Source organism: Parus major, chromosome 10 (genome assembly GCF_001522545.3).
Source record: "Parus major isolate Abel chromosome 10, Parus_major1.1, whole genome shotgun sequence".
Taxonomy (NCBI): Eukaryota; Metazoa; Chordata; class Aves; order Passeriformes; family Paridae; genus Parus; species Parus major.
Window position 1 is genome coordinate 12,038,182 of NC_031779.1, and position 20,756 is coordinate 12,058,937.

Genomic DNA, 20,756 nt, shown 5'->3' on the forward strand with positions numbered 1-20,756 from the left:
GGGGACACCACTATTCTTCCATGCTCTGTGCTGTGTAAGAGGAAGTTTAGCAAATGCTTTGAGGAAATACAGGATCTCTGACCTGGCATAAGGCAGATCATTACTGAAACTTGCCAGTAAGTTATTTATTCCTTCCTTCCTTTACTATAAACTCCATGTGCTTTGTAGATTTTGGTTAGGCTATTTCTGCAAGCACAAGCTACTTCATTTATAATTTGGTCTTGCAGATTACTTTCTGTAACTATCAGAGAAAGCTCCTTCTGCTGCACAGTTTATATCATAAATGTAGTGCTTTATCTACTAATTGCCAGCCATAGCTTTTAAAGAGCATTCCGAATTTTAAAGGATGGAGCCAACTTTGATTAAAAATGTAATGCTTTAAATAAAGCTGCACAATCACATTTGTTTCACAAATACTCCGAAACAGCAGCAAATCACCCAGTGAGATTTCATCTGCAGATCAGGACCATCTGGAGAGGAGCTGGTGTTATTTTATTAGTGTACTGTGAGGTTTGGTAACAAGCAGCACTGGCTGAAATTTCCATGGCACTACATAAACCACCTTTAAGCTGGAGATGACCCGGGTTGAGGCACAGACTTTGATCTCAGGACAGGCAGCCTTGAAGAAAGAAACTTACTGAGCACCCTCACAAGACAAGAAAAGAACCATTCCTCCAACAGTGCCATCTATCAGACAGTGGATCCCAAACCCCACAGCACCATTTCCTAGAATCACACACAGAACTCCATAGCCTACTCAGATCAGTTTTACCTTTAGGTCTGGCCCAACTGATGTGCATTGTCACAATGTCACAAACGCCCCAAACTCCTGCATGTGACAGATGTGCTGCACAGGAAGCATGGAGAGCTCCCTGGGCAGAATCAACACAAGGTCAGGAAACTGCAGTGTCTCTGGTAGTTACAGGTGAAAAGATAAAAAAAAACCCCATCAGATTTTAGCTGGCATTGGGATACATGTGGTAGCCATGAATAAACACACTCTAAGTAAAAGAACCACCAATAAAAGGTCCCCACTAAAATGAAGCAAGAGAAGTCCATACTTACATATGCCAGGGACAGCCACAGGGGCTCAGATTTTTTTAAATTTTATTTAATCAAAGTTAAGACGTGGATAAACATAAATACAGCACAGGTACTTCAGATCATTCTTCATATTTGTGTACAGACAAACTGATGGATGTAATTCCAATGAAAACTGCAGTCAATGAAGTGCATACAGCCTTCCCCCCACACACACAAAAACAAACCCCAATTAAAAAAAAAAAAACAAACAAAACAAACAACAAAATCCCCACACAATCGCAGCACACACACTCATTACAAATGATTCATACATAAATAGGTAGAGGGTGCAAACAAGCTAATATGCGAACATGTATAACCTCTCGTTAATGGGAAAAAAAACCAGAAGCAGCCATAATGATTAAAATACATTCAGTTACTGATAACTAGTTGTGCCATACAAGGCATTATCAATAAAAAAAAAAAAAAGGAAATTGTGCTGCAGAGAAAAGCTATATACAACAAGAAAATAAACTGCAAAGTTAACACATGCATGTTTTATCCTGGAAAAGCACAGCCCTCCAATATTATCTCCATGTTTGTTATAAAAGCCCTCTGCACTCAACTAAAATTAAAATGATCTTAAAGGATAATACTTGTAAAGTTTACTTAAGTCTTCAGCCACAGAAAACTGCAATGAAAATAATGTTCAGAGTCATTTTCAAAACAAAAAAAAAACAAAAACAAAAAATCTATTCATCTGATGACATGCATGATTAAAAGGTCTAGGCAAGATACACTGCTCTACGTTCCTGATGACTAAGGAAAAAAAGCTCAAGTCAATTTAATCTGCAGATGGTCAGAAGATTTTTATATTCCAGCAGAAGCAGCAGTTCAGATCTTCTGGATCTTTTCCCCAACAACTACAGGATTCTCTTTTCTGATTTTCTCAGCAGCATCAGCTTTGTAATTGTAAGAGCAACTGTGTACATCTGAGTAACGGTGCATTCCACAGTAAACGTTCCCACACCGACATTCAAACCCTGTGGACAGAAACAGCAGCTCAGACATTTCAACATTCTTAATTACACTGGTTTGCTTTAAATCCTGAATGTGTTCACTCACTAGCAATAAATCTCAGTCACCAGTGTCAATCAATCAGCCAAAGAGCCTCTGGTGCAGAAAGCATAAGAATCACAAGTAATACATTTTTAAGTGATTACAGCAAGATGTGACTTGACCATTCCTCCTTTTTGCATGACACTATCACAGAACATTCCTAGACAACTCCTTCTCTTTTGCTATGTTTATGAATCTTCACCCTCCAGAACTCAGGCCCTTTCACTGGACCACTGCAAAGCTGACTAGTGAATGGCAGCAAACTATCATCCAATTCCTTAGCTAAGCAGACTTCCAAAAGGAAGTATTTGGAATTATAAACTTCACTTTACAACAGGAGGCTGGAAAACAAAATGATACATGAATGACTAATCTAGTAAGAGTCAGCTGAAAGCACCTTTGACTGTTATTTCAAATCAGTATCAAATGACTATGCCCCATTTCCCCTTTAAGATAACATTTCAAAGGGCCAAAGCCTAAACAAGCCTAAGGAAACTGAAATCAGTATTTCTTACCAGTCAGTCCAACCTTCTTCCTGCACATGAAACAACGATTCTTTTTCTGTTTTGGTTTGTCAAGCGACTTGTCCTGTTCTTCAGGTGTAGGCTCTGCATTCTCTGACACTGAAGCTGACATTAAAAAAGTTAGTAACAACAGTGGAGAATAAAAGTCTGTCTGTCCCCTTTTAAGTCCTACAATAATCTAAAGCCCATGCTGTACACTGGGCCATTTTGCTGCAGCTTCCATGTCTGAAGTGCATTGGTCTCTCCGCAGCAACTGGAACTCCCACCTTCTAGACCTTTGATATAATTTAAGAAAAGAACTCACCAAATGCTTGAAAATACCACAAAAGCAACCGAAACAATAAGCAGTAGGTTAAACAGCAAGATTCAGCACTGTCAGATCTGGGAAGAAAATCCAACAGCCCAGTGTTTTCCCACAGTATTACTCGCCCAGTTCCCAAAATCTGCTTGCAAGAAGGACTCCATGTAACAGAATCAGATGAGAAAAACACCCTCTTTCAAATCCTGAATCAACATTATTTTTGCTGAAGACTGCAGCATGGAGGCCACACAAAACACAGCGTTTCAGAATAATCTCTGCCACTGTGGTGATGCTGCTGCTCTTGTACACCTGGAAAAAGCCTACACAGTCACTATCTGGGGTGAGAAACACCAGCTCAAGAGGCCCAGGCTTACAGGGTAGAATTACACTGTCCTGGAGCTCAGAAGGAAGCAGGTAAAAACCTAATTTTAAAGACATTTCTCCTAAGGCATCTTTCAACTTACTTTAGTGCTCTCTCACATCTAAAAGAAATAGGTTACAGGTTGTGTGGGAGAGTATGAACAAGCAATAGTAGTATTTGCCTGAGTCAGGTAAAAATAGAAGTTGGCTGGTTTTCCTCAAGTATTTGCACATTCCTTACATTACAAAACAGAAATAGAAACCAAAAAAACCCCAATTTCATTTCAAGAAGGGCTAAGAGCCAGCCTCTGCCTACCAGACATAGCTAGACCACAGCAGGACAAGTCTCCAGTGAGTAAGATACACAGAAGTTGGGAGTATTTGCAGCAAAGAACAAAAGCAAGCTCCAGCTGGGAGGAGTGTGGATGGGAGCAGAGCTAGAACCAGTGCTGTAAGGAAGGGAATACAACAGCAAGCTCAGGCATTTGTCAGGGAAAAAGCTGCAGGCATCTCTGTGCAGCTGGACTTTTGTTTGTCAGAGACTGTCAGATGCAGTTCTGTGCTAGCTCTTCACCAGCTGACAGCTCTTCTGCATGACAAACCCAGTGGGGTTTTTCATGTGCTGCTATTCTGATCTTTTTTTTTTCAAAGGAAAGGGCACTCATCACTTTTGCTATGTATCAAAACATTGTACTAAGCAACATCAATGGACAGCACGATACCTGATCACCAGCAGAGACTTTGCCTGAGGGGACAGTATATTCCACAGGTTAATCTAGCAAAGATACCATTATACATGGTCTATTAAATCCTTCTAAGTCAACCTCTACATTACAAGCAGAGCTTCTCTTAATAAATTCTGAAATTTATAACAATTCCTAGTATGCAAGAAAAAAAAAAGGTTCAATGGCTTTAAATGGCTGCTAAAGGACACATTTCTGAGTGGGCATAATATCAAAAGGATTGCAAGGTAAGAACCAAAATCAGCAAGGACTAAAAGAGGTGAGATAAGAACCAGAAGGCGTAAGACTTACTCAAATGAACTTTTGTAGTTTTACACAAAACAGATATTGCACTGTTCATTAATTCATTAAGACATATTCATGCCATGAGCTAACATTCTCCAGCTTGCATTTCCTGCTGTAGCAAATCCAGTTACCTCAATCTAAGTTTCACTAAGAGCCTCTGTAACTATTAGCTAAATTTAGGAAAAACTGTCACTCTTCCCTGCATGACAAGGCTCTCATACACCCCCTACTTACATTTTCTTTGTGTGTATGGCTCTCACATTAAAAAGGTTTAAAAATATTTAAGAGCTGCTGCTCAGTGTAGAACCAAGTGGGAAGATTCTTCTACTGCACCAGAAGTCACTTTGTATCTACTGTAGTAACCATAAATTTCAGGTCTCGTTTTGCTTTTGAACAGAAGCCAGAGATTTGAACCAGAGTCCTCTATGATAATCACAAATACCCCAAACACTTTAGATGAGCAAGTGCCAGTTTTCAGTCTATAAGATACCTGTGATGACCACAGCAGAACAAAGCCAGGTAAGATGCAATACTGCCCAGCTTGGAGCTTGAAGGAAATATGTTGCAGCCACTCCCAACTGCTGGACTTCATCCCAATTCCAGGATGCTGCTGCCTGCTTTCCTTGAACCAAGTCCTCCCTTCCCCCAGCCCTGCCTGCAGCAGAACAGAAGCCCTGGCAGCACCAGTACAAGCTGCCAACTAATCAAAAAGGAGTAAGGTATGAACAAAGGCATATATATATATAATTTCTGGAGTTGACAAGTTGGGCTGGCCACTATAAATTCCCTGATTTACAGAACATATTCCTAGCTGATCAAAACAAGCAATGCCTGGATTTCCTCCTAAAGGCACAACACAAGCTTTTCCTTTTGCTTTGCTTGTGCCAACCCCTTCCTGAACTTCAGTGTGCTCTGACTGACCACAGGAACAGCATCCACATGACAAAATGCACTTCAGCCTCTGCACCCCTGCAGACACAATGCAGCTCTGTGTGTGCAGCAAGACACCCAATGCCTCACCTGTTCTCTCTGGATGTTTTACATTCATCACCCCTACATCACTAGGCAAAGATTTTAGACTTAAAAGGTTTCTCATTCCTACAGAAGAGCATGAACAGCTACATTTACTTCTTAAGGACATTTCACCAGGCCTAGGAAGAATAACCCCTGCACCTCCAGAGAAGTGAAATGTAAAGTCAGTCCAGAGGAGAATATCACTACTTGTTAACATTTTAAACTGACATAATCAGCCTAAAACACACTGTTTCAATGTTAGGAAGTGGCAAATTAAGTAAGAGCACACTAACCCACAGAATGTAGTTCCAAATCTCTCTGTTGAGTGTTTCCTCTCTCCCTAGAGCATTCACTCACTATATCATGGTATCCTGTATCATTTTATACACTTGTATCATAATCATACTCTACCTCTGAGTCCCTGGTACTATGACAAAAGTGAGAAGCACCCATCAGTTCCTTTCCAGTATTGTCTACGGAGCCAACCCTGGTAAGACCCACTAAAGTTGAAGCCATTAGTTCAACTGCATTCACCTTAGGTCCCAGTTACCTCCACACAAAATTCTGCAGCAACCTAATTATTTTAACACCAGATTTTTTAAACTCCATTTGAACTTAACTGTTTTACCTTACTAAACTCCAGATATGCACAAAATCAGGTGACTTCATTCAGAACAGCCATGTATCTTTTAGACAGTTAATCCAATCTAACTTTGTACTTTGGTTTTCCAAATAACAACCACAGCACATGACATGAGCATGTGTCAGGCATTTTGCAATGCTAATAGTACATGCTCTTCTCCAAATCACAACAAGCTTGAAAATCACAGAGGCTGTTTTCATTCTCAGAAGTTTTCAGCCTCAGAGAGGCTGAGTCCATCCATTACTTGGATTTATACTTTTAGCCCCATGTTCTTCACTTGTAGGAGCTCCATAATGTTTTTGGTGAAGTCCTCCTGCCTTTCATGACGAGCTTTCTATACCTTTAAAATCCTCCCTGAACCAGAAGCATGAATCCTAACCTGGATGGTTTTAACTTGTTTACCCCAGGGAAGTGAAGCACCTCTTTACCTACTTGCAGGCTTGCCTGGAGGCAGCCCTGTTAATCCTCTGGCTGACAAATCAGGAACCCTGACTGGCTAATCCTAACAGGGCCATCATGCTGAGCAAAAGGTACAATAGCCCAGGAGGTAATTAAAATGATTTGGAGAGATGCTTAGAATAGAAGAAAGCTGCTAGAAAAACTGGACTGTACTTAACGAGTTTCATTTTAGGTCATCTTTAATGGTATGCTCATGGTATTTAAGAACATTAAAGTTAAAAAATTCTATTAGTCCCTCTCTTAGCGTACCTGGGCTTTTGCACTCTTCCATAAGCATCATCATACAAACACTAGCTCCAAGTCTACACTTATGAACATACTCTAGAGTCTTCCTCTATTTCTTCTTCAATGCCTAAATCCAACAAAGACAAATCTGAACTGCTCTTTGGGAATTTTATCCCTTTGTAGTTTTACCTTGACTGCAAACAGCAAGGACTGCATTGCACACAGCTCAAGTCTCATTTATCTGTCTGCTTTAGAAAAGTAATAATAGTAATCCAAGCAAGTTTAATTATTCACCCAGTCTTTCATTCAATGTTGTTGTAGCCTGGTAATTTTTGTTAAATGGCAAGTTAAGGAGACCTCAGCTGAACACAATACATTAACTTACACCAACAGCACAGAACAATTCACCCCAGAACAGACATTCCCACAAGGCAAGATTTTATCAAAATAAATACTGACATTATTTCTCCTGTTCCCCTGCATCAACAGAAGTACTATTAGACACACTTCACTCTGGGACCAACCAGCACATTGCTGTGACCTTATCTTTTTCTAAATGTTAGAAACTTAGGCAATGCTAACCCACCTGGATTCACATGTTTGTATACATGCTTTTCAGCAACCTAAAATTCAGCTTCAAGGAAAAAAAAGGAACTTCAGGATGCACAACTGTGACAGCAATTCAATTAAATCCCTCTCAGCATCCATTCCAAGATGCTTTCCTTCCAAACCTACATTTTCAAATCAAAATGCTTTTTAACTGGAAACACTACATTTCCTATGATTTTCAGTTAAGGGACAACACAGAAGGAACTCTTAAGGAAATACAGCTGACCCTGCCAGAGAGTTATAAATAGGGATGGTAATTTAGAACTGTAACTACATGCTGGTGATGTTCTTAGTTTAGAAATGAGGGTACAAAGAAAAGGACAGAGGACACAGCTGAGTAATCTAAACACCTGATATATGTTGATCCTTGAAAAACATACTGAAAAATGCAGAATACTTACTGACTTTCCTTTAAATACCCATAATACTTTCCTTTTTTAATGCCCATAAGATTAGCAGTGTGAGCACATTTTGTATACTCTGACATTTTTGCCTTTCCTAAGAAATACTATTAATTTTTTTTTTTTGTCTTAAGCTCTGAAAGTCTGCACATAGAAAACAAGAAAAAAAGTGAAAAGGAACTTTACCTTGTACTGGCAAGAAGGTTCTTAGGTCAATATAGTTAACCCACTCAGCCATTGTCCTTCAAGCAGACATAGCCTACGGTTTGGTAATTTTATACTTGATAAAGTGAATTTCAGTAGTTCAAAATCTTACACCACTACAGTTCATAGGTGAAAGGCTGTTTTATAGGTGTTACTGGTTTATAGAAGATACTGACCCTGTTCTTGCAATGGCTATGTCAAACTATCACAAATATGCTCATAAACTTCTGATATGTGCTGCAAGTGGTTACTCTGAGAAGTAACACATACTCAAACCTCTACTTAGATGTAATAGCCATGGCAGAGACATAACAGGATGTTGATTTATGATGTGTATTTCCAACACCAATTAACACACTTGTTTATGGTAGACACTGACATCACCAATTAAATGCAGGGTTTCAATTTAACTTGCCGTTTAAGAAAATAAACTTGATCCTTATTTTGCCTTCTGATTTCACAGAATATTAGGGTCTGAGAATCAGCCAAGTCAAGAACAGAAGTATATTAAAAACAGTCAAAATTTAAAAAATATTATTCATAAGTTCTGGCACTGAAAACTAGGCACCAACCTTGCAACCCTTCTGTCTCAGGTACTGTTTTGTCCACAGCCGTACTATCCGGTTGGGATGATGCTACGGATTCTGTTAGAAGTGACTGACTTGACACAGGGCTGAAGGGCAAAAGAAGAAAGTTATGATTTTTACAATGCATTTCCACATTCTTTTCCTGTAAGAGATACATTAGGGCACCTCTTGATGAAAAGGTATCCCAGAACTTTTCACTCTGAAGTTGTTTCTGTAACCACTTAAAACTGTCACAATCTGAACTAACACAAAAGGTAAACAATTTTTTTTTTAATTCATACTGAATGCAACAAAACAGTTCCACTATAAAAAAGGAAAAAATATTTTGGGTGGTTTGGCATAGCATCATTCCACACAGAAGCAATAATGCAACATTCAATATGCAAGGATCTTTATAACTTAAGTCAGCAAGATAATTGTAGAGGAGATAGTTTCAGTGTTCTGGTGATAGGAACAAGAAAATTGCAGCATGTCAATGTTTCCAGTAATAAAGCTGCAGCAGCTGCACAGAGAACCCCTTGCATTTTCACAGAGTAAAGTGGTGCAGGCCAAACTTCCCAACCCTTTAGCCATCCTGCTAAACCACAGCATGGCTGAACACTCACCATTGAACACCCTGAGCAGTTGAGAGAGAGCGATTCAACACTAGCCATCACTCCCAGCCAAGCTGCTCATCCAGCAGCTCTCCTATGGAACAGGACAGAGTTCAAGTCCCAAGCAAGAGGCAGCACTATTTCATTTGCATTTTTTTTCTTCCTTTCCACTGAGGGATTCACTCTGAAGGCAAAAACCAGATTATCCAGCAGCCCATGAACCAGCACTCCATGAAATAACCAGAGCACCGGAGTTGCAATTCTAATTGTCAAGAACTGCATGTAGGTCTTGAACTGCCCGTCTGGCCACCTACAAAAGGGCATTGTCAATTAATTTTCTTTGTCCTCAGAGTGTCATAAATCTGAGGTATTTCCAGAGATTGAAGTTGAAAAAAAAAACAAGCAAGTGACACTGATTTTTCTGAAGCACAAGTCCAAGAGAAACCATCCACTAATTTCTCCTGCAGCCAGTGATCAAGCCAGTGATCAGTGAGGTACTTCTATTCTTTCATGATTGTAGTGAAGTTGTGAGAGAACAAAGGCAAGTCACTGTAATTGGTTCACATCTGTGCACTGACCTGAATGGACTTTTTTTTTTTTATCTACACACACCAGAAGAGCTGTTTCAGGGTAAAAGATACGTATTTTCTACCCCAACTAGAAACCTCAGAAGGGAAAGACTAAATATAGCATCAAGCATGGCACCTAGCTCTCAGTTCATATGCAGGATCCAAGCATGAGATAACACCTCCTATAAAAAGCTAGGGAGCAGAAAACAGTCTGAGCAGAATCAGTCAGCAGTAACTGATGAAATTGCCCTCAGCCTGTGTTCTACTACATTCATTTTTTTAAAGGAAAGTTGAAATGAGTATTACTGCAAGTTTAGCTTCAATAGTATATAACACACTAACACTTTTCACTCAAATTTCAGAAGCACTTAAGTTGCTGTTGGTTTCTAAACTGAAATGATGCCACTAAATATAAACAAATATTTAGCTTTTACAAATGGAGAACACTTAGTAAGTCTGAGTGATTTACAAGAGGACATTATGTATCCTTGAATAATCCAGATGGAAATTACTTGTTTAATAAGAGATCAGTTCAGTAGCACAACTTGTACCAAGACTCGCACCTTTACCCTGTTCTAGTACTCTCCACTCCTTGTAAAGAAACTGGCTTGTTAACACATTATCATACATTTATTTATGAGAGCTCTAGTAAACAGCTCCCTGACGTTTTACAAAATCCTCAAGTTTCTAGGATGAAAAGAGTTCTCTTTTGGTAAATGTACAACTGCAAGTTGTGGAAGCATAAGAGCAGCCAGACAAATTTCTGCAGAACAGAACCTTGTACTTGAGGCTAAATTCTAAAGACAAATTTCCATTTGAATGCCAGATAAAGCACAGAGATCTGCTACCATTCACCCTGAGATCCCATGCTTTAAAGTTAGCACTGAAATCTTACAATCTTTTCCTAATCCTGGTTCCAGCATTTAATTATGCAGGATCAGCACACTTCATTGAATCATTTTGACAGAGATTTTTCTGTAAAGACAGAGCAGACTGAAGCACCTTACCTTGGCTGCATAGATGGAGTCGATGTAGAATCTAAAGTGGACTGAGGTTCCTGGGCACTGCCCTCTGTGCACTGGACCGGTAAGGACTCGGTGATACTACTGACAGAGGCCGCTGCAAAACACACACCCAGGGAAAATGTGTTATGCTACTTCCTGGGATTACAAAAGTTACACAGCACACATTTACTCTTCAACCCCTAAAACACCAGTCAGGAAAGTAATTTAATCTCTGCCTACACCACAATGAAACGTAATTTTACAACGAAGTAATTATGTTTGGTCATATTTTGATGTTCCAGCCCCAGGCCCCCAGAATTTATACTGCAGAAAATTTTGAGGCTGGAGTTTTAAAACAGATACTATTTTTTTACTAAATAAAGCATCTACAAACAGCTTTCTGAGGATAAACTGAGGTACTCAGACATGAGAAACTGGTGTTTTGCTTAAAAAACCAAGATGGGAACACCAGTATAACATCCTAATGCCAACTCCAGATGCATTTTGAAGGGGTAGAACCCAGATCCCCAGATTTCAGTAGAAGCTATTGCTTCAACTTAAAAGGTCAGGCTGAAGGAAAGGCAACAGTTCACAGGGCATTGGGGCAAAAAGAACAGAAAGTATGTGAAGTCAAGAGGAAGCTATTGTTGCCTTTTCCCAATCTGGAAATGAAATTGTTTTAGTAAGGAGGTAATATTAGCAAAGATCTTTATTTGAAGGCCTTCAGGGGCAGTTATGGAAAGATGTCCACAAAAGCCCCTGAAGGCCTTCAAAAGGAAAAGGCATCAATATCAAATGGTTACAGGTTAATCCTTCAGCATGAGGCTGCAGAGATGAAATACCTGTACTTAATGATTTTCATAAACATTTCCCAAGCTCTATCCTGTCTCTGTCAATAATTTCAGCAAATACGTTGGTGTAGTGTTTTTCTGCATTTTTGTAACTTCAAATCAAAATCAATCAAACGAATACAAAAGGTATTAGTGAGAGTCTACATCTGAGCAGATTAGTGGCTACACAATTACATTATGAGCATTCCATCCAAGCTCATTCCATAAGGTGAGATGCTGGAATGAAATGGTTTGCACTAATGCTCCAACAATCAGTATCTGGACATGGCCAGGAAGCTGCTGCCCAGTGTGTCAGGTTGAGCTGTTCACACACACATGCTGGGGTTACTTACCAGGAGGGCTAATTCTACCATTACTGTTCTGCCTTTGAAGGTGCTCTTTGTAGCACACTGAACACATGCCATTTGTGCGAGGATTCCCATAAAATCCGCAGCCAGTGGAACAAAGCATAGGCACTTGGCTACGGTTAGTTTCTTGAGCCATTCTCCCTTCTTCTATAAACCTGAAATTGATACACACAACCCAGTATTTAGAGGCCTGAGAAAATCCTTCTTTTACAGCTGACATTTGAAAATCTGGAATTTCCTATAGCTCAGCAACAAGACCATCCAGAAAAAATGCCTTGTGGGTAACTCGGTGCCCTTTCCCAAGAAGTCTATAAAGTCTGCCCAATAACACAAACACAGTCCTATGTAGGCTTTGCATGACCCACCCTCCCGGCCCCATCCATTTATTTTCAATGTATACCCCACAAAGAAAAGAAACTTTAGCAAATACTGGTGCTTCTGGCAGTCAGGTAAGGGGAGCAGAGGATAGGGACACTTATGCTGAAACCTGAACACCTGACACTGTGGAGGAGAACTGTAAAATCAGAGACAAGCATGGTAACACAGGCTTGCTTGCTGCATAGTAATTATAATTAACAACAGTCACATGAATTCACGTGTCACTATTTAGTCACTGCGTCATTAGTGAAAGATGACAACTGCTTACCACAAACCCCATATTATGATTTTTCACACACTAAGAGAAAATCACCCTTACAGTCAAAAATATTAGACCACATACACATAAATTCTTATTTATAAATTCTGTGTGAAAATATAATAAAAATGAGAATATATATTTCTTAACTCATATGATTTGCTACATTATTTAACATCCTTAAATTTGGTTTTCATAAAAACTGTATCATTTATTTTTCCCCCCCCAGCTTGCATTAACCAAGTTTACAGATATTTGCAAGATATTACAAGAACGTTACAACAAATGACAATTTCCATCAGTGTTCTCAGGCTCCTAGCTATTATCAAGTGGTCTAATTGCAAGTAATTTTTGACATGTCATTTCATGAGATAATTTTCCATTTTTCCCCCCTCCATATATATACAACTGCACTATTTTTTACCAATTTTGAAAGAGAAAAGAGCTTCTCATTAAGAAACTAGCTATATCATAGGTGATTTTAATTCTTGCAAGTTAAGCCGAAGATAAGCAATATTACTGAAAAAATAAAACCAATCTTGCAAGTAACATCAGTATACATTTCAAACAGAAAGAAAAAAAATCCAGAGGGAAAGGGGTTTCAAGATACTTGAATACTTCACCAATTGCCATGTTATAAAACTAGATTAAACCACAGTAAGAAGTACCACAGTAAAAAATATTTTCTTTTACATAAGATGTATTTGAAGCCAAACACAAACAACTTTCCCATTATTTTGTTTCCAGAGAAATCTCCCCATCTCCTCTCACACCCACATCCACTTCATTTTGTTTTTATTTCCCCAAAACATATGAAATTGATACCAAGAGCAAACCTCTGGATTGCAAAGCCAACGGCAACACAGAAACAAGTCAAGTCTTCTGCTCACAGCAATAAGGCACTCCATGGACAAGGAAGGAGTCAAGATATAAGACAAGGAAGATGTACAGGCAGGAAGACAACCAAAATCTGATTGTATCTTTTTCAGCTTCAACCTGCAATTAAGCTTATTTCAGCTGTTGACTACACTCCCCCACCCCAACAGAGAAGCACTTGCTTTCGACATACAAAGCCCCCATTGACCTCACACAACAGCTAAATTTGATTTTTGCTGAAGTACTGTACTTGTAGCTGAAAGAGCACTTTCATTCCTGCTTTTCTCCAGACAGTCTTTCAGAATGAAACTGCAAGTAGTGCATGTGGAATTTAATTCTTCTGCTGGGCCCAACATTTCAGAGAAGCCATTTCAGGGGAGTGCAAATGAATATGGGTTTGCTGTGCTTTGGTAACCAGAACCAATTTAAAGCTGAAACCTTACGCAACTCAATTTTGGCATAGAATGTTTAAGATTGAAAGACTAATTAAAACCACTTTTGACTGAATATTTCAAGAGCTAATAGCGATTCAGTGTCACAATACAAGTATTAATCCTTTTAACTTTAGGCAGTAGCATATTAAAGAACCCTACACTAACTTCATATTGTACCATGATTTTCTTTCTGTTCAATATTAGCTTCAAGCAGCACACAGGAACTCAATAACTACAGCAGTCACTGCTAATATATTCCCCAACACAACACTGTTGAAGGGACCAGGTGCTAACACAGAATAACAATCTCTAACATGGATGGAAAAAAAAAAAAAAAGTTCTGCTCAAATTCAATAAACAAACTGTGAAAGGTGCCCAAAGATGCCCAGAAGAAAAACAAGAAAATCTGGCCTGAGTTCCAGCTAAGCCAGTTTCCAAGTTCATTAACCAGTGGATCCTGTCACCAGTCAAAGCACAAGCCACTGGCATGAGGCTCCAGAACACTTCAGTCTCCAAGGGGAAGTGCCAGGGATTCTTCTGAAGAGTTTTAATAAGGGCCACAGGAAGCAGGAGATCTTTCATTGGTTGCTAATATTTGAAAAACACAAGGAATAAGAGATAGGATCAACCTGATGCAATGTTATGAAGTCAAAGGAGAACTTGCACAAAGACAACAGCTTGTTGGGTAGGAAGGAGAGAATTGGGTACAATCCCCCTCACCCACACAATTACTGCAGTGAGCTACCAAAAAAACCCACCAGGAAAAGAAAGGACCATCACCAACACAAAGTTGTCCGACAGTTCAGTGAGCTCAATCAGTTCAAATGCAAAAACACAATATGTAGGAAGTCCAGCACTGGAGAGCCTCTGGAATTGATGTGAAGGAGGACATGTGACCAGGAGGGACAACACTTGTTTTAGCTCCTTGTAAGCTCCTGGGATGGCTGAACTCACCTATTTGACCCCTTAACCACAGAATGCCAAACCAGTATAATAAGCTCTCCCAGGCTTAGCCCTCCCTTTCAGTGCTCACATTCACCAAAATGAAACAAGGAAATTATCAAACTTTAAAAATTAAACACTCCACCTTCTGCCAATCAGTTTCAACACAGTTTGGTTTCTGAGGTCATTTGTCACGCGAGTGCTGTTCAGGCAGGAGAGAGGGTCTAGCTGCAGACATGTGTGGAATTGCCTGTTCCAGGAGAAAAGCAGGCTTAAAGAATTAAGAGAACCACAAGGCAAAACCGGGCACTGAAAACAGAACAAAAGAGGCCCAAGTAGTGGCAGCTGCTGCCACTGCACTGGAGCCACGTCTCTCCTGTACACGCAGTCCTGCGGGAGGGCAGGGGCCGGGTGACACAGCCCTGCCACAGCGACAGCTCCTCCTCGCCCCGGGCCCCAGCAAACAGCTGCCAGTACAGCAGCCGGACTCTGCCCCATCACAGCAAACACCAGCAGCCGAGATCATGGAACAGATGTTTTTGGGGGAGGGAAGGACCTCCTACCAGCCCAGTTCTTGGCTCAGCTTCAGGTGATTTTTGTTTCAAAAATGTCCAAAAGGCCTCAGGCAGGAAGACCCACAGCATCACTGAGCCCAAACATCCCATAAAGCAGGAGAGGTGGGCAGTCACTGCTGAAACAGCGCTGCCAGAGGGTGAGCCTGCTCCCACAGCTCTGGCCACTGCTTCCCCCTGTCCCTGCCTGCAGCCACATTAGCTCAGTCATCCCACGGAAGCAACACAAATATTTGTTCTGGTGCACTGGAGAGCCTGCTGATCTGATAGAAGATCAACTCCAGAGAAATGACATACACTGCACAGGAAGTGACATGGCTAAAAATAGGACAGCCCTTTTTAGGGGCAGCAAGCCCCTGCTGAGCATCAAGCCTACTCTAAAATAAATCCCGAGTGAATACACTATCCATAATTTCAAAAATGGTCTCCCCTAGCTTGGCTTCTGTATGACACTTGAAGCAGCTTCATAGCTGAAGTGACAACAAGGTCTTGGGATCAATATGACTGACTACATGTATGTCACCCTTGGTTTGAGGTGTCACAAAACAAGTGTGGAGCTTGTCAAGCTCCTGGAAATGCCTCTGGGCTCTGCCTGTTCCCCCAGAGCTGTACCTGCATAGTATTCACAGGATAATGCTATGAATTCTGAAGGTTATTAGGAATGCAGAATTGATTTATCTTAAAGAAAAATAAACCAGAATAACAGAGCTCTTTACAATATTTTAAGTACGTTCCCTACTTTATTTTACAATGTAGTTGTATAACCAGTTGTACAAGCAGTAATGAGAAGGAACAGACTAGAGGGAAGTGCAAGAGCCTTCAACAACTCCTCTCAGTGCAATCCCAGAATATCTACTTCATTGAAGATTATGGAATAAACACCCTCTTTCTGTATTAGCGAAAAATTGCTAAACTTCAGCTGAAATTATCTCTCACTGTTTTCTTAAAGATATTTATTGCCACTAGAAGCATGGCAGCACACAGCTCTGCAGACTAAGTCCTCCTTTTCCTACAAATAAGGTGCTTACAGTCTACCTGTTCCTGTTACTCCTGTAATACACAACTTCATTCATTTAATAATGCCCTCTTATTGCTGCTGCTGCAGGTCCTACCTTTCCTCGCTCACCACAGCACATCCTCAGAGTAAATTCCTCTCCGTACTAAGCAAAAGATATGCAAAGGACACACCTATAAAATGTACAAAGCTGAACCTGTAGAAACACTAAAGCAGAGCAATCTTCTGGACATCAAGTTCTCTAGAGAAAGAGACATTTCCAACACTCTGTAAAGCAAGTAACAAAATACTTGTTGATACCTCTTCCTCACAGAGCAGGCGCTGTGATACTGGTCTTCCTCCCCACCCCCTTTCTTCTTTTCCTTTTAATTAAAATGTTTATATGCCACTAGTTTCAAATAACTGATACCCTAGCTTTATAGGCTTCAAATGTTAATCAGTAAGATCAGAGAGAGCAGCATTTAGCAGGATTAAACACACAAGGTTTAAGAATAATCTCTTTCACCCCCCCACCCCATTCTAGACAAGAAAAAAAAAATCTGGCACAGAAGCCAGCTTTCTCTTCATCTGTCTTCTCCAAAGAAAAAGGTCTCTTGAATGCCAGCTATCCTCATACTTCAATTTCTGGTAAAGAAAACAAGCAGTTCCTCACATCCTGCAGTACAGTCTTGTGTTCTGCAAACACTCCTAAAATCTGTGACTGGTATGGGAAGGATCTCTCCTAAAAGCTAACGCTGAGACCACCCAAACAGCATTGTGCCTCAGCAGCACAGCAGACACAGTTTGAATCATTCTGGTGCCAGCTTCGAAGCTGCTGCTCAAAGAGAAAGAAGAACACTGAGTGTGACCTGCTCCTCACTGTCAAAATCAGCACACTGACAGTTTTACCTAACATTCACTTCCAATGATAAATCCAATTTTAACAAGTGATTAAGATATTCCCTCCTCTGTCATAATCACCTATAAAATGAAGCAATTCAGCGCTGAGTGAAGTAGCACCAATACTAACGGTCATTTTCTCTTTGTGCTAATGAAGCAAGGAAGAAACTGCAGAAGTGGTAATATGTGCTGCTTAAACATACAGAGCTTCATTCCAGGCACAAGTAAAACACAAAGTTGGGCACACAAAAATACACTTCCCTTTGTAGCATGTACTGGCACAGATACCCAATACCACCTGTACCACCATATGAAAAGGCATGCTGGTACAAAATGCAATAAATAGGAAATGCATTTCTCTACAGGCTTATCGAAATGAAGGGCAAATAAAAGCCCAAGAGCAAAGTTCTGTTGAATCTTGCTGCAGAAGCTCCCAAGGCACTGGCTGTGCTGGAGGATACCAGTTGATGTTGGAATTCGCTGCTCAGGTGTCCTGCTGCAAGTAGGACACTACTGAGGGTGTAAAGCACTAGACTCACAGATTCCAAGCAAGCTACAGAACAGTCCTGGGCTTTTTTACTCCATTGCTGTCTCCCAAAAGGATCCAATTTACATTCACTGAGCAGTCATTTGTAGCTGTTTTAAGGCATTATCATGTCCCAGCAACTTGCTATGGAGCCAAGAAGAACTGGCAGATTTGAATAGGGGCCTCAGTCATTACAGCTCAGCCCAGCTTGCTGGTTGCAGTCAGACATGTCATTTCATCTTACAGCTCACCCTTGCTAAAGCACTGCAGCTGGTTCACATTTGCCAGCACAGCTACATGTGTAGTTACACTCTGACCCAGTTTCATCAGAATGCTTTGAGTTAAAAAAAGTGAATATGGTTAAGGACCAGCTATGCAAGCAGATCTGTAAGGGCAGCGACCTCTTTGTTCCTGTAGCAGCAGAACACACAGCTGCTGCATTTTTCAAAACACAGGAGTTCCAACTTCCTTGGCACCAAGAGAATCCATACATTTTAAAACCTTCCACTCATTCTACTGAGCCTCCAGTTTTCTTCCCACTCAAACAAACTAAAGTTTTAAACTGCAATTTGAAGGAGAATTTATATGACTTCATAACAAAAACAAAATACTCACGCTAGTGACCAAAGACTTACATAAGATATTCTTTTAACTGACTTGACAAGTCATTTAATATCTACTATGTTCCTGTTTATTCCTGTTGAACAGCTTTTTATTTTTGTTTCATGCACAGACATAATTTAGGCTAAAATCAAGTACTTATACTACACACTCATAGCAGAAACTTTACAAAAAGATGAAAGAGTTAGAGAAGTCTTTTCTTCACTTACAGTTTTTAGTAGTCAGCAAGTTTAAATCCTTCCATATAAAAACTAAAATATAAATAAAATTTGGACTCAAGAAAGCTGTATCTCAGATTTAAGATGTCAGAGACTGAAAGAATCACACTAGTTGGAAAGAAACACACACAAGAAAAAGTGCAAATTCAGAAGTGGCAGATGGACAGAAAAGAGACAGTTTAGGTTTTAGGAAGGGACAGAACATTACCAACTTTTATAACTAATCTGAGCCAAATATCATAAACCCAGGAACACCTGGTACAGACAAAGCCTCCAGTGTTAAAGTGTGTATGCTGCTAAGTACAGCTGACTGCTCTTGTACTCAAGGTTACACGAGGAACAAGAGAACATTTCACTACAGCCTCTCCACTCTTGCTAAGCAAGAACAAAGATGCACAGATTGTATACTGTTATCAAGGAGATCACTGATAATAAGGACTCAGCTTTCCATGCTTGTCTACATACACTATTAATAGATGTTACTTTGAAACTGTAATTACTACTTGTGACCACGCTTAACCTTTGCAAAGCACGGATTACCAGACCCAAAGATTAACTTCTGTAGAAGTGGTACCTCAGTCTCTCTCATTCACCTCATGCAAAAGCATCTAATTGCTTGCAGTGACCACTGAAAACCTACGAACAAAAACAAGTATGAGCAAAGTTTTCATATTTAATTTCCAAACTTTCTAGTACAGTCAACAAACCAAATAAAGGGCCAATTCCATGACTCTACTGAAGATTAATTCTAAAAAACCCCAATAATTAACAAGCAATACCAGAGGTACATTTTACTACCTAGTAGGAAGAATCATATTTTATTTATTTTGGATTTCAAAGAGGCAGAGTACAGACAAAAGGATTTGTTTGCATTGGAACTGCAGAAAGCTGCCACACAGATCTACTGGTGTGACACTGGGTTTTTTGCAGGAAGGACCACTACTTTATGGAGCATCTGCTAACTAAGACACCTAAAAGTGCAGCCCTCTGTATAAAGCCTTCAACACTCCTATTTGTCATGCATTTCAATTTGAGTCCAAAGCAGAAAAACAGAACACAAGATGCCAAGGATTTGTACACTGTTTGTACATTTAAGCACTGGGACTTCCGAGTTGTTCTAGACTAACACTGTAGCACGACTAGAATTAGACCCTTGCATCCAAACTTCTTGAGATTCAAAGAAACATCATTTTTTCCTCAGACTTGGGAAACTTAAAAGCCTCTTATTCCCCAAAAGCACAATATATTTGTAGTCAAGCCCAGTTCATCCAGCAAACTCCAGTCCAGAGCAACAGAGAAATGCTTTCAGAAAGAGGCACCACCAGCATATTCTAAGTTTCTGTCTCTCCAGTGATGACTATCAGAAAAATCTAAGCTGACAAAGCTGCCTTTTTGGAGAGGTCAACCTGAATGCAAGTGAAAATAACAAAACAAAACACACACACACACAACAAAACTCACTTCTTGGGTTCAAGAGAAAAAACAACAGCTAACCCTTGGAGCTAGACATGCTTGTTTACAGCAAGCCATGACAGGGACCTTCAATAAAGGTAACTAGTTAAACATTAAAAGCACTGAGAGTAACACAGTAACTATAGTTTTTCAGTACATAGCAAAGACAACTTCTAAGTGAGTTACAGACAAAGAAAAGTGCATACAAGAAAAGAGTATGTCATGTGTTTGAGGAAGCTGGTTTTGATCCAGCATCCCTGGGGAAGGCATGGTGAGAGAAGTTCCAGAGGCATATTTGAGGAACACAGAGAGGACACTTTGCAGCCTGTGCTGTCCTACCCAAAGCACTGTATGTCCATACACAACCCAGAGTAGAGTGTCCTCCCCTCCAAAGATGAAGCTGTAGTTACTCAGTTTAGCCTCCCCAGCTCACCCAAGATTTAAGGCAGACAGGCTGAGCAGGCCCATTTTTGGAAGATGGCTGTCTCTGAGACAAGACTGATGCAGAAACCTTACATGAAGTTACATTTGTGACAGAACATGCAGCTACTTTTAAAAGAACACCATTTTAGATGTGCTTGCTCTGGCATCACTGCTCAAGAGAAAAATTCAAATGTTACACCCATTAGAAAAATCAAACCATGTCAGTAATTGCTCATCAGCAGCTGGCTATGTCAGCTTGCAGTTTCCATCATGTGTGGCTGAACTGGTGTCGAGCTGTAC

At 40.1% G+C, this 20,756-nt stretch overlaps 1 protein-coding gene across 6 annotated transcripts in view; it reads right to left on the reverse strand.

Annotated features, from left to right (window-relative positions):
• Positions 1 to 1,090: 1,090 nt before the first annotated feature.
• Positions 1,091 to 20,756, reverse strand: part of ZFAND6 (zinc finger AN1-type containing 6) — a 36,001-nt gene continuing 16,335 nt past the window's right edge. For 5 of the 6 annotated variants that reach the window (XM_015639017.2, XM_015639018.2, XM_015639020.2 and 2 more), the window contains 5 exons: positions 11,847 to 12,016; positions 10,667 to 10,778; positions 8,483 to 8,583; positions 2,658 to 2,771; positions 1,091 to 2,066 (listed from right to left, as the gene is read on the reverse strand). In XM_015639017.2, coding sequence (XP_015494503.1) covers positions 1,918 to 2,066; positions 2,658 to 2,771; positions 8,483 to 8,583; positions 10,667 to 10,778; positions 11,847 to 11,997 — 627 coding nt within the window. In that variant the 5' untranslated portion in view covers positions 11,998 to 12,016 and the 3' untranslated portion in view covers positions 1,091 to 1,917. Of the gene's footprint in view, positions 2,067 to 2,657; positions 2,772 to 8,482; positions 8,584 to 10,666; positions 10,779 to 11,846; positions 12,017 to 18,110; positions 18,114 to 20,756 lie in introns of all 6 variants that reach the window. The other variant, XM_033517032.1, reaches the window with a different exon arrangement.